The sequence below is a fragment of the Eucyclogobius newberryi genome, unplaced genomic scaffold, assembly GCF_026437365.1.
Source record: "Eucyclogobius newberryi isolate DKJ021-1_F unplaced genomic scaffold, fEucNew1.0.hap1 SCAF_19, whole genome shotgun sequence".
NCBI lineage: Eukaryota > Metazoa > Chordata > Actinopteri > Gobiiformes > Gobiidae > Eucyclogobius > Eucyclogobius newberryi.
This window is the reverse complement of record NW_027315823.1, coordinates 15917731-15931758: the sequence shown is the minus strand read 5'-3', so window position 1 is coordinate 15931758 and position 14028 is coordinate 15917731. Positions and strand designations below refer to the sequence as shown.

Below are 14028 nucleotides of genomic sequence, written 5' to 3'. Positions count from 1 at the left end.
GAAAATATATTGACCACAGCAGAAAGGAGAAGGCTTTGAGTGAGTTAGCTGGAGTTTTGAGACCAACATTTTTTCCAGTGACACGCTGCACCCCGTTTAGTCAACTAATGGATGAACAGAGCCTTTTTTCAGCATTTGAACTGGTGTTGCTTTCCTGAAATGTTCCGCAGTCCGGCATTAAAGTTCTCTCTCTCAAGCTGGTGTCACCAGGCCAAGAATACATTTTATTCTAAGGTTGTTTTTTTTTAGCAAATTAAACACCAGCAAATGAATAAACACAAGACAGATATGTTTAATGGCATACTGTGGAAAAATCGTGGTCTCCATGGAAACAAGCAGCAGGTGGATCCCACTTGCTGTCACATTCTGGGAGCTGAACTACATTATAAATATTATGTTCACGAGACACAAACTTTTTTCATTAATTGTTTCAGTAAATCGATGCAATTATCAGATTTTGGAGATATTAAAGTGTGACATATGAATGGGTTTGATCCTAACAAAGAATTATAGGCCAACATTGTTGTAACTTTCAGTTACCAAACCAGAGAAGGGTTTGCCCAAGGTTAAAAGGCAATTTTCCCAGCACTATTGCCAAGAACATGCTCATGGGGGAAATGTTTGATTTTCTCAGTCTACAGTGTCAGTGCACTTAACTTTTACTTTAAAAGAAGTGCAGGTCCGCCCCTTTAGACTTATCTTATTTTTTATTGGGCCACCAAGTTACCTAATATATATAATTATATATATTATATATTTATATATATTTTTTTTGTGTGTGTGTGGTTCCTTCTTACATATCCTTAACTCTTGTTAAGTATATGTAAGGTTAAGGAAAACATCAACTCTTGTTTTCTTACTGTATTGCATATTGATGTTACTTGCTGAACAGTATTGTATATATATGTATATATAGCATCTTAGTGATGTGATTCTTTCCACAGTGAGATCAATAGTGATGGTTCTTGTTTTATCTGGCTCTGCCCTTTTCCTCCTCATCATTATAACTCCTCAACAACATGTGTACCATCAATCCTTTTCTCTTTGATCAAAGTTATTGTGAATTTTTTTCTAATCTGCTGTGCTGTTTTCAGATGTCCCTGATGCACCTGAGAGCTTGGTCATGTCTGAACACAAGGGGAGAAGTGTGAAACTCAAATGGATCCCTGGGGATGAGCACAACAGCTCCACAACAGGTAAAACCGCATGTACTATGAGCCATTCTGGTCAGCACAATTAGTATGCCAGCCACTGTTGTGCACACAATCACAATTCTGCATGTTAATACAACTGTTTGATACAATCTTGTACAAATTATTACTATTATTGATTCATCCGTGCAAGAATTGTGATTAGTCTCCCGCTGGAGTACACGAGCTCAGAGCATGGTTTGTGCGCAGCTGGTGGTTAGATAAGCAAACCTGTGGCATAAGCAGCCGGAGAGGAGGTGAGGGGCCGTCCTGATTGCCTTTTGCTGTCCACAGAGTTTATTATCCAGTTTGAGGAGAGTCAGTGGGAGCCGGGGAACTGGAAGGAGCTGCTCCGAGTACCCGGGAACCTTCACTCGTCTCTGCTCAAGCTCCACGGTCACGTCGACTATCGCTTCAGAGTGGCGGGTGTGAATGAGGTCGGGAGGGGCCCCTACAGTGAGCCCACAGAGAGATACAAAACTCCATCTACAGGTTTGACGCATTCATTTGATATTGTTCATTACTTTGAACTTGCTCGGGTTTCAAAGTAGCATGTGTTGAAACAAACAAAAAAACAAACAAACAAAAAGGGCATCTTGTCACTACTTCTGTAACTTTCTACTCAACAATAATTCAAAGACATTCCTTACAAAACGAGACAAAGGTTGAGGAATTTGTCCCCAAACATTAAGTGAATATACCTTCCTGTTCAGTCAAGACCAAAGCCTTTTACAACAGTTTAGAGCGCTGTATTAGTGTGGAACCGTATCCTGTCGCCACGGTTTCCTGATGGGCATGATTGACAGGGGCAGTAACCCATCTGGGAAATGCACGGTGCATGGCAGCGTTTGAGTAAAAGAGGGGGGGAAAACCAAAAGAAAACACTGAGAAACTCAAGCGAAGCAGCAAAGTCTGTAAATCTGAGATAAAAGAAGTTACAAATTTCATTCTGAATGTTACAAAAATATGAGAGAAGACACCAAAAGTAAAGAAAGTTGGAGAGAATACAGGCAAGAATAGATCAGGGGTTGAATTCTCTAGATTCCTATTTAGGTACGGTACACAAAGTTATTTCACTGTGTAGTGTATGCATACAATAAAGGCACATTTAACATTCAAACACTACACTGCAGTTTTAATCTTTCGGAAAGTGTATAAAAGTGAGTTACAATACCACCTCAGATGAAGCAGCACAATGGATGTCTTTCTATTGAGTATTATAAATGATACAGCTTTCTATGCTGATTTGGCTATATCAAAATGTCAGAATTGCTTGCTGCATACTGCTTAGGACAAACCAGACTTTCAGGGACTTTCCGGGCCACTTGTCTGGCCCACTCTGCCGTACTGTGAACTTTCAAACACTCGGCCCTGCTACATAATTGATTCCCCTCTGGTTGAAAATCTGCACTCTTGTACGCCTTTTCCACTTGAGATTTCTTCCCTAACAATGCTGGCAAAATCTATATCGCTTCTTTTTCCTTTTTTTTCTCCCTTGCAGCACCTGACAAGAACCCTGAAACTATCAAAATCGAAGGTCATTTGCCACATGAAATGGATATCAACTGGGAGGTGAGGAGCGGAGATAGGCTTCTGCTTATCAGGCTGGCCGTGCATTGTGTTATATGGGCTACCTTTACAAACTGAATTATTCACAGAGCCGACGGGACCCAAGGTGGTAAGGTTTTATCAATACGTTGCAGACAATTATCAATGGGAATTTTCAGAATGAGAAACTGCCCACTTCTGACATTTCCATCAGCAGCGGTAATCTTTAGGCTGGTCCTTATTCACAACTCTTAGAATATTGTACAATGACGAATGCTGTGGAACGAAACGCACCCTTTAAGACGCAATATATTTGACTTCATTCTCCTCTGGCCTTATTATGCAGCTTCTCTGTCATCGCTCGCAGAATCCGAGATCTATGTGCGCCCGGTCTGCTAATGATTTGCTTTTTCATGTAATGGTTTCTCATTCCATTTCTCAGCCACGGCCGAGCTTCTGTGGCAAGAGAGATCTTTTCATCCACAATGCCTTTGCAAAGTCTGTAACAAAGCAGAGCCGGGTTGTATGTCTGGGTCAATTGTTCCATTGTTTTACTTAGGTAGCCAGATAAAACGCTGCTACTGTTCCAAGCACAGTTCACTGGGCCGGCTTGTCACTTTAATCCCACAGAGGCAGCCACTGAAATACAACAGGCGCCTTATGCAATTCTGGAAGTCTTTATGAAACCTTTGACAGTTTCCTTTTTTTTTTTCTTTTACTATGTTGCGTTGTGTCCGCAGGCTTTATCCCCCATCGAACACAACGGCCCTGGGTTAGAGTACAAGGTGAGCTATAGGCGGCAGGATGTCAAGGAGGACTGGCACGAGCATATGGTGAAGAGACACTCCTATGTGGTGAAGGACACGCCCACGTTTGTCCCGTACGAAATCAAGATCCAGGCCAAGAACAACCAGGGCTGGGGACCCGAGCCCGAGATTGTGAACGGATACTCAGGAGAGGACTGTATGTACATCCTTCTGCTTCTTTATGGTAGTGGGAGTGTACTGATAATTACCGTGGACTTTTAAACTTGTCAATGCTTAAGATTTATTTTTTAAAAAGAAATACAAATGAAAAAGCCTTTGTATACGCAATACCACGAATACTTATAAAAGCCACCGTAACAATGTGTACTTCCTTTGTTTAGCTTTCTTCTGGACATGTCCTCAGGAGGTCAACACAGGTCATAATCCAACCCGGTTTTGTCAGTGGTCTTAGAATATAATTAGTAGCGTGTAGTTTCCTTAGCAACATACAGTTTATTCCCAGTAAAGATAACAATGGCTAGTTGGAAGTGATTTTTTTACGGCAATTCTTATTTCAGTCCAGCCTCACTGTGTGTCCCAGTTCTTGCGGTAGACGTCTGTTTGCCTTTTTGCAGTTCCCTCCGCTGCTCCGGACGATGTTGCCGTGGAGGTGATGAACGGCTCAGTGGTCAAGGTTAGCTGGGCGTCTGTGCACAAGGACAAGTTACATGGACATCTGGGCGGCTACAGGGTAATGCCTCAAAAACACACCTTTGGCTTCAGACATAGTTCAATAGGAAGGGCCTGACCGTGCACCAAACGTTTACTTCTCTCACCCCACTGGGCCTCCTTCACCTGGCCCGCTTAATACTTCTGTGCACATCATTTAATAGATTAATATGAAGACTGGCAAAGACTAAAATGTAGTTGAATATCTTGTACAAGGGCTGCTCAAGCACTTGTATTTATGATGTGACTAAATGTCTTTTAAAATGAGAATTATCTGGATTGTTGCGACTCTACAACACATGTCAAAATACATCAAAGACAATGGAATTAAAAATCTTATTTTACTTTTGTCTGTCAAAGAATTAGAACATTTCTAAGTATAATTTGCACATTTAATGCTGCCCAGTGGTGGAGTGGTTAAGGCTGCAGCACACATGCCAGGCTTCATGTGCAGTCGGCCGCAGTGTCGTGAGTCTGAATCCCGACTCTGAAAGTTTGCTGCATGTCCTCCCTTCTCTCTCCTCCCCATTTCACACTAAAGCTGTCCTGTTTACGGGCCCAAAAATATTTAAAAATAGATAAATACGCAAAAAATAATAGCTGACTAATTAGCTATTAAGATAATCGTTAGTTGCAGTACCAGTTGGAGCCGTTATTTGGTTCTCAAACATTGCTATAAAGGGGAAAAAGACTTTATATAAAATACATATGGAGGACTTAACCAAGAGTATAAGGATACATAAGAAATGAAAGCACGAGTTAAGAAGAGGTCTCAGAGGAAATCAAATGTGAATTTGAAATGATGCGAGTGAAACAGCTAACTTCTTGAATTTGAGAAACTTTGTGCTACAAAGAAACTTGATTTCGTGATTGAAATAGAAGGAGTTGAAGAGAGTGTTACGGATGAAAATGTGAGCCCTCCCAATCATCCGAGTCGCAACAGTAACTCATCGCAACACCATATGCAGAGCTGCAAGATTTATGCGATCAAGTCAAATTCTATTTTTGAGTTGTGCATAATTCCCTCAAATCTTGTAGTTTAGGCTTCTACAAACATGTGTGGGATTTTCGTATTGGTTTATCAGTTTGTATTTCAGCTGCCTCTCAAATATTAATTCTGTTAATGTTCAAAACTGGCAAATCTTAAGTCTTGTGAGTCTGCCTCTCCCACTTTCTGTTCAAATGCAGGAGATCTGTGAGGCAATTATTTCTTCAACCAGTTTTCTTCAAGACAAAAATAAATTGTAATTCAATATATTTCCAAACTGTTCTGCAATAACCATTGTTACCTCTGTCTTTATTTCTGTCGATTGTAATTCAAAAAACAATATGTATGTATATTTTATCCGGCTTCTTTCCTTTTCCACAGAGCTGAATCTATAGACAATTCACTACAAAATTTAACACTTTATCCTTTTATGAATATTTGAAACTTTGCAGTGTGAGCATAACTTTGACTCCCCGCTCTTCTTGCTTCAGATAAACTGGTGGCGTCTGCGCAGTCTTGTCGACTCAAAGAAACAACACGGAGACAAACACACGCTAACCGTCCCCGGGGATCGGACTCACGCCACAGTGCCCGGTCTTACCCCCTTCTCCGAGTACAGCCTCATCGTCATGACCTTCAACGGCAGGGGCAATGGTCCTGGCAGCCACCCCGTCAACTTCAAAACCCCAGAGGGAGGTAGGAAGGCTGGCAGAAAAACAGCATGGAGTGTATTGATTCACAACTTCTAAGCGGGGGAAATCTAATAATAGGCAAGGAGGAATCTGTGCTTACTGTGTCTATTGTTCAATTGTCTTCCTCCACAGTCCCAGAGAAGAATCCTGTCTTCAGGGTCACGGACGTACAGAAGCACAGTGTGTCTTTGGCGTGGACCCCACCGCTGGAGCCAAATGGGATTCTCACCGGATACCTCCTGGATTATCAGCTGAGTATGTGCTTCATTCATTTTTATATATATATATATATATATATATATATATATTTATTTATTTATTTATTCCAGACTCAGTGCCTATTAGTTAACATAATGGTGTTAACTTGCATGACACAATGCAAGAGAAGGACGCCTGTCTGTTGTAGCTTTGATAGTCTAAAAGAGTCTGTTACATAAAATTACATAAACTCACCTTGATTCAGAATATTCAACTTTAAAAAAAAACATGCCAAGAGTTGTATTTAGCTTCATTCACACTTTTAGGAAGCTCTCTCCCTTTGAGACTCAGAAAACACACTGTTCCAAATGTTTTGTGATGAAATAGAGCTTGGAGATCCTTTGCTCTGTTTTTAAGTCCATAAACCGTCGCCAGATTTGTTTTGAACATTTCGGCCATCTAATCACATCCCCTTACAACTCTGCATTTATATTACCATGTTGGGCCATGCTAGCCCCCCCCCCCCCCCCCCCCCCCCCCCCCCCCCTCCAACACATGAGATGCCAAATCAGATCTACTCAAGAGCATGTTTAACGACCAATAGAAATACACATAATGCATAATATGTGTCCTTTAAACAAATCCATCTCTATGGGGACAAGCAAGTTACGTCACCAAGTTACAGGTCAGATCTGCGGAGAGATGAGCCCGATCACTGTAAGATTATGTTTTTCGAGTATTTTTGAGCATACTATGGAAACTTCAAGGCAAGGCAATACAGCAAACCCCACACCAGAAAGGTTTTATAGTGTACCTTTAAATCTGATAAGTGATTACATAATTACATTTATGTTTTAAAATAATTTAGAGTTTAAGGCCTTCTTTTAAGCAATGTAGAGCAGTGCCCTCTTGCTTAAATGTTCCTTCCTTTAACTGTTGGAGCATATGCTATAGCTGCACACCACTGCAGTCTTTCATGGGTGGGTGGATATATGGCTCACCGGGCTTTGTCGAACCTTGGAGACCCTGGGTGCAGCTGGGGAAATCAAGGTGTTCCGAGGTAGGTATGAGGTCACTCTGGGGTCATGAAAGTTCACGCAAAAGGGTCACAACGAAACCACACGCTCACAAAGCCTGTGAAGGAGATGTCCAATGAGCAGTTCTACGTTGTCTTCTGACCCAAGCCAGTCTTCACCTGGGCCCCACTGGGACCCCTTGCTCTTTGTTGTCCTTAAACACAAGTTCGAACAAAGCTAATGACTTCCAACTTCCAGCGGCATCTCAGCGGCACATTTCTCGCCTAATCGAGTTTGATTTGGCGACTGCTCAAAAGGGCCAAATGTCGAGGAGTGTTTTAGCTGAGGACGTTTTGATCGTGCCACTGCAATAAAGCGGATGGAGCCTTTTGAAGTGTGACTTTTTTTTTTAAGTTTCCTTGAAGCCATGTGCGAAATGTAGAGGATGCAACCAGCTGTCAGCGCGCGGCCTAAGTGGTGCATTTGGAATCTCAAGATGTTGCACAGATGCTTTAGGGGTACGCCCACCACTACAACAGCCTTTAATGGTGCCTATTTTGAATATTTTTGTCTTCACTGATAAAATTGTTAATAAACTACTGTTGTATTCTACGTCGTGTCTTCCATCTTCAAACTGTTAGAACTTTTTCACATGTACAAGGTTTCAATCCAACTTTATTTGTTGAGCACATTTTATAAAAGTGTTCCAAAGTGTTGCAAATAATAGCAATTATTACATTAAAAAAAGTAAATGGAACAATAACTAAAAACAGTACAATAGTAAAAAGGAAATCCAATTAAAAAGAGATAAAAAACTAAAATAAAAGTTAGTTACTTTATTTATTTGAGACAGGGACGGTGCACAACATACATTAACCTTAACGTGAGAGATGCTTTGCACCAGATTGTAGCTCAAGTGCTAATTTCCACCTGTCCAAGAGACGACAGAGTATTGCACATGTTTTTAATGGTATGGGAAACCTACACAGACACGGGGAGAACATGCAAACTCCACACAGACAGACACCACCCAGGAATCAATCCCAGGATCTTCTTGCTGTGAGACGAGAGCGCTAACCACTAAGCCGCTAAACAATAAAAACACAGAGGATCACACAACTCGTAGGTGTTACAAATAATTCAACCGTTTTTTTTCTTTTCTAATCATAAAACTGTGATTTTTATTCCACGTAATCACTAAGATGAGGTAAAATAGTCTGAGACATCTACTGTGCATTTATTTAGTTGAAGACAAACATTTTACCCATTTTAGCGAACTGTTAGCTGTTGTGAATGTCAGATTTACTTCTTTTATTTAGCAGATACTTTGAACTGTCACATTTACAGCCATCACGACAGGTGCTGTTACTTCTTCATTACTTGCTGTTGTCACTACTATAAAAGTAATTATACGTGGAGCTGAGAAACAAGTGAGATGAGGTGCCTTTGTCTAACGTGCTATACAAGTTAGACGTTTGCTGACTTCATGTTTTGATTAATCATTATAACGCCGTTGCTGTTATAATGGAAAGCTTTAATATAGGAGAAATTGGAAGGTAAATTAAATTATGCAAAGGTCAAATAGTAGACACAGTGGTCAGCGTGCGGTCAATAATGCTGTACACTCTAATCTATTTTTCAGTGTGTGTCCGCAATACGATAATATATTCACTGTGAGCCCTCGACCCAACGGTAGACATAGATGTGTATGTGATTGCACGTTTAAAACAGTGAATGAATGTGACCCCTAAAACCTTTGCGCAATTTTCAGCCTCTATCACAAAATTGCTTGGATAGACACTGTCCCTCAATTCAAATGAAGTTGAATCCGCTGTAGCTTGTGTTTGGCTCACGCTGATCAAATATTGTTGTGATGAGGGAGTTGGAAGTAACCTTGTTTTTTTATTTCATTTTGTTTCTCTGTCAATTTGAGTGGAGGCCCACGCTGGCTGTCAGGTCACTGGCAGATCTTTGTGGGTCTGTTAGCACTGCACAAGGCCAGACGCTTTCAGCCCAGCAGCCCCGAAGCATTTGAAATTATTATGGTCTGTAAATTGCTTAAGGAGCCAAAGTGCACAGCTTTTACCCTTTGAGACCGTGCTGCCTACTGCCAAGCATGGGCATTTTTTGGGAAAGCAAGTAAGTAGCAATGCATGTGATCCAAATACTGTACAGCTTCAGAATAGCAGAGTTAAATAATTCACAAGCAAACGGCCATTTTTGTCCTCGGGAACGGAACAACTACAAAGCATTGTTGTCTGATAGCAGTGGGTAGTTTCTATGCAAAAAATGCCAGGCGAAAACATATTTATCTTTGTAGTGACTGATTCCAAGCAGTGAGATATGGCACTTCTTTCATAGTAAAGGTCATCAGAACACCTGCTGTGTTTGTTTGTGCTGAAAAGAACATAAAGGCCACCTTTCCACCAACAGTGATGCTTTAAGTAATAAGAATGACATCTTTTTACTACAGAGACAGAGTGCGGGCTAAACCATTTATCTCAAGTGTAGTATGCTTTGTCGGGTTAAAGCATGTGACCCTTTGCATGAGGAAACAATATCCACTGTTTGTTTTGTTATTTTAATAGAGAATATGTAAATTATAATTAACAGATTTGTACTGATTATTTTTCAAGTTTTACTTGAAGGAGATAAAGGACTTAGAGGTGTTTTTGATAAAGGCACTTTACAACCAGCTGACACTTCTGGTGAAGATAGACTTTTAAAACATGTCACAGCATTTCTTGCCTTTCTTCAGATTAAATTGTACCGGCATAATGTCTATTCATAAAATACAAAATTAAATTGTATTTAAATGTAACCCTCTATGTAGGTTGCATTTACATTACAGAATTTGATTATGTCATTATTTCATATACCGGACACGAGGCTATGTAACTGTGAGAGATTTACTGTTTCTGAAACATATCTCAATATTATGGCTTGAAGTCCTTTCAAATGATAACCATCACATCTTTGATGTTGAATTATGGCACCACTTCCTTGTTGATATATGCTGACAGAGAAGACAGTTTTTCTTTCATGCGCATCGGCCTGGTCATTTCAGAGATAGGAACCATAAACCAGGTGGATTTGACAGTTAAACAGCAATTTCCATCATAGAATTCTGACCTGCTCCAGCTCAATTTCAAACTGCAGTTGAATGTTGTAATGTCCCGTGAATGCGACCTATTGTAATAATAAACTGTATGCATATAGAGTCCAGTCATATTCTGGAGAGTCGGCACTCTCATTTTATATGCATTATTCAATCACTACCTCCCCACACACGGTGTTGTAAGTGGTATGTGGCTATTCTGCACCTGAGGTATTTTTGTCTACCAGTCACACACATACACACAAAAATAGAAGGTCAGAGAAGGACATAGCAACACTGTCACAATTTGAACCTTCAATTTTAAGTTTAGTGGGTGCCTCTAACTTGCTGCTTTTCCAAACCCCTTTTGATACTGCAATCTTGAATTCTTTATCAAAGTATATCTTTTGCAGCAAACGACACTGAAGAAGTTGGCCCGTTGCAGACAGTTGACATCAGTAACCCCGACACCACCAAATGGCTCTTGCGGGACTTGGAGGCTGTGAGCAAATACAAGTTCTACCTGCGCTCCTGCACCACCATGGGCTGTGGGCCCGTCGTCAGCGAGGAGTGCACTACTACTCTGGAAGCAAGTGAGTGACGAGAGCAACACAAAGAGTCGCTGCAGTACAACTTACGGGAGAAAGGCTTCAGACCACAGACAGGAGTTTAGAGGTGGTGAAATTGAATGTGTACAAAGCAGAAAAGCAACTACACTATTTGAAACTGGCGATGTAGTATATATGCCCGGGCAGCTTTTCATATCTCTGTGCAAGTAATTTTTGGTGTATAAACAATTTCATATGGACAAAGTAGGGGCTTTTCATTTGTCACTGTCAAGGCCAAGCAAGTGCTTATTGATTGGACGGAGCACAAGTTCAATGAAACAATCAGTTGAGAGAGAAAATTGCTTTGAGCAGGAGGAAACCATGGAGTTTTGTGCTGTACAGAACAATTATGAATGACTCACAAGTTAAGTAATGTTAATTTATGCAGTGGCTTGTAGCATGAAATATTTTTCACAATTGCCTTCCATTTGTTTTGCTGTACATCAGTAAAGGGATTCAATGTTTATTTGAGAGAGGCTTTAGAAATACTTAGACACACGAATGGTTAACGTGTCCACCTCTCTGAATGACTCTCTGTCATTACTTTGTGTGTTATGATTTAACGTTTAATCTATATTCGTATATACTGTAGTTACAGAAGTGATTTTCTCTTCATGTCAACAGAGATCTGCTGATGATTTGTGTTTGTAAAAACAAACTTCAGGCTCTAACACACCAGGTGTTTACAGAGAAAATATTTTCTTTCAATCAAAGAAGAACATTTATTGGCTTTCAGAGCTTGCATATTGAAGATTTTGCAAATTATACCTTCATGTGAGATTGCAGGTGTGTCCTCTCTGCACTAAAGTCTGTTCACATTCAAGCACATGTTTAAAACAACCATGATTGCTTCACAGGTTTAGAATGACATATCATTGATTTGATACAACGTAGACACAGGCACTGAATGTGAAATTGTTCCAGATATAATAAATTACTCAACATACTAACAATTATATTTGATCTAACAATAATTGCCCACAGTTTAACATTTTGTTAAAGAAATGGGAAGTGTCTTACTATTTCTCACCGACTTTTATTGCTTTATTTGACATAATAGACAGCCATTCTTTCCACTTGTATGACCTGTTTTGGATTCATGAATCATGCATTGTCTATAGCTCTCTCACACTTGTGCATGAGTTTGAGTCGTGGTTTGAACCAGAAACTTTACCTCTTGTGATGTTGGTTGTGAACTGTGGCTTGGTTAGTCCAATAGTCACCATTTACTATGTCTGTGTCTGTGCCACTAAAATGTACTGCTTTGATTTATTTTCCATTTGATTTATTTTTTACAGCTCCCACTTTGGCTTCCACGCTTGGCACCAGTATGTAGAGTAGAAATAAAGTATACTAGACTAGCGGCATGCTTAAACTAACATTAGCTCTTACATACTCTATAACCCTATAGATTAAGTATATATTTTGTGTATGTTTAGAAAAGTGCATGTCTTGTTGAGCCTCTTCTATTCGGACTGAATAAGCCACTGTTATGCCAGTGCCAGATTACAAACCTTGGACTCCTCTGTGCAAAAACTGACCTTGTCTAATGTTTGCCCTTGCCATCAGCAGAGAGCCCTCTGATGCCTTCTTTCATTAGAAAAATGTCAACTTCCTCTCAGATAAAGTTTGTGGCATCTTTGCTAATCACAATGCTAATGAGTAACCCAATTATAAATTTATATGAATCTTGGCTCATTAGTGACTATAAACGAATATTGACTTTTATCCATGTGACTGCAGAGGCAGAGCAACAACCTGAGAGAGAAAAAACAAAAGAATAAGCCACACTATAACTCAGAAGTCTAAATTCCTCCTATGCACAGTTACAGTTTCAGTCAAAGTTTTGCATATAAAAAAATGCTGTTTTGTGTAATATGTTACAAGAACAGTACATTTAGCATCTTGTAAATGAGAAAGCATATATATCCAATATTCTGCACTTCACCCATACTGTAAATACTTATAAACTTTAAAATGTGTTATCGATTGTATTGTGTAGATATGTACATACTAATTTTCACCCTTAGCTTAAAATAGTGCTAATCTTTGATTGTAGCTCCACAGAGATCTCTCAATTGATAACTGCAAGGTCTATTTCTCTTTCCAGGCAAGTCAGCCTCCCCCTCACCTCCGAGCACTACCAAGTCCCCTGCCACCAAACCCACGCGTTCCATTATAGGTAGAACTGCAGCGCATCTCTGCATCCCCACTCACACAAATCCTGAAAAATACAGGCACAAAAAAAAATCTAATTGTTTGTAGATCCTTAAGTTTAGTCTTATTTCTGAGTCTATTTCTAGCACTTCTTACAATTAGCTACAACGACTTTTATTCTATTTTCTAAACCCTACAGTAACTGATTATTATATGTGCAATACATTATATTAGAAACTGTAGAAACAAGTCAGTTATAGATTGAAATGGACATTTTTGTGCAATTGGTTTTCATTTTGTTTTGGATACCTGCATGGTTTAATTTCCACTGCAGTGCCATTAGGGAAATCTACAATCGTAGATCCATACCGGGTCCTGCCAGACTAGATGCAGTCACTTAAACAGCACAAACACATCTAATTGTCAGTGATTGATTTGTTGGGCCCCAGTTTCCCCATGTATGTGTCTGTGTATTGACCCAACAGTCGCCTGACATTTCCATAATCTTTGGCAACACTGCAGCCTCTGAGTGGACAGGAAGAAGGAAAAAAAAGTCTGTCTTCCTGGGGTACGCCAGAGGGGTTCGATCTCAAAGGAGGATGATATTTACAGCACACAGAGATAAGTGGATAAGTGGAAACTGGTGATAGAGCCTATATTGCCAGTCTTTTTCATATGCTAAAAAAGCACCACGTCTTTGAAAGGGGCATCTTTAAAGGCACAGACCTCCCACTGGGCAAGCATCTGCTTTCTACAACACATAATAGCACGCAGAGGAACGTGAGTGACAAACACAGCAACCCTCTGGAAATGTCCCTGCCTTGGAAAATTGTACATTAAACGTCTGTGATCTGGCCAAAATTTGACCAATATATAAATGTGTTTTTTTATTATTTTTGCTGCGAAAAAGTCCTCAATGTCTGAGACGGTTTGTTTAGCTCTAACAGAATCAGAATCAGAATAGGGTTTATTGCCATTTGTCGATAAACAAAATTCACAGACATAGGAACTTTGTCCTGGTGGTTTGGTGCAACACAAACAACAGAACAACAAAACATT

At 40.0% G+C, this 14028-nt stretch overlaps 1 protein-coding gene across 9 annotated transcripts in view; it reads left to right on the top strand.

Moving 5' to 3' along the window:
* chl1b (cell adhesion molecule L1-like b) overlaps window positions 1–14028 on the top strand; it is a 73474-nt gene that overhangs the window by 49380 nt on the left and 10066 nt on the right. For 5 of the 9 annotated variants that reach the window (XM_072451886.1, XM_072451883.1, XM_072451884.1 and 2 more), the window contains 10 exons: window positions 1095–1196; window positions 1485–1682; window positions 2692–2762; window positions 3479–3701; window positions 4120–4235; window positions 5693–5897; window positions 6026–6148; window positions 10618–10797; window positions 12111–12140; window positions 12923–12994. In XM_072451886.1, the coding sequence (XP_072307987.1) occupies window positions 1095–1196; window positions 1485–1682; window positions 2692–2762; window positions 3479–3701; window positions 4120–4235; window positions 5693–5897; window positions 6026–6148; window positions 10618–10797; window positions 12111–12140; window positions 12923–12994 (1320 nt within the window). The remainder of the gene's footprint in view (window positions 1–1094; window positions 1197–1484; window positions 1683–2691; window positions 2763–3478; window positions 3702–4119; window positions 4236–5692; window positions 5898–6025; window positions 6149–10617; window positions 10798–12110; window positions 12141–12922; window positions 12995–14028) is intronic. The other 4 variants (XM_072451889.1, XM_072451890.1, XM_072451892.1 and 1 more) reach the window with 2 other exon arrangements.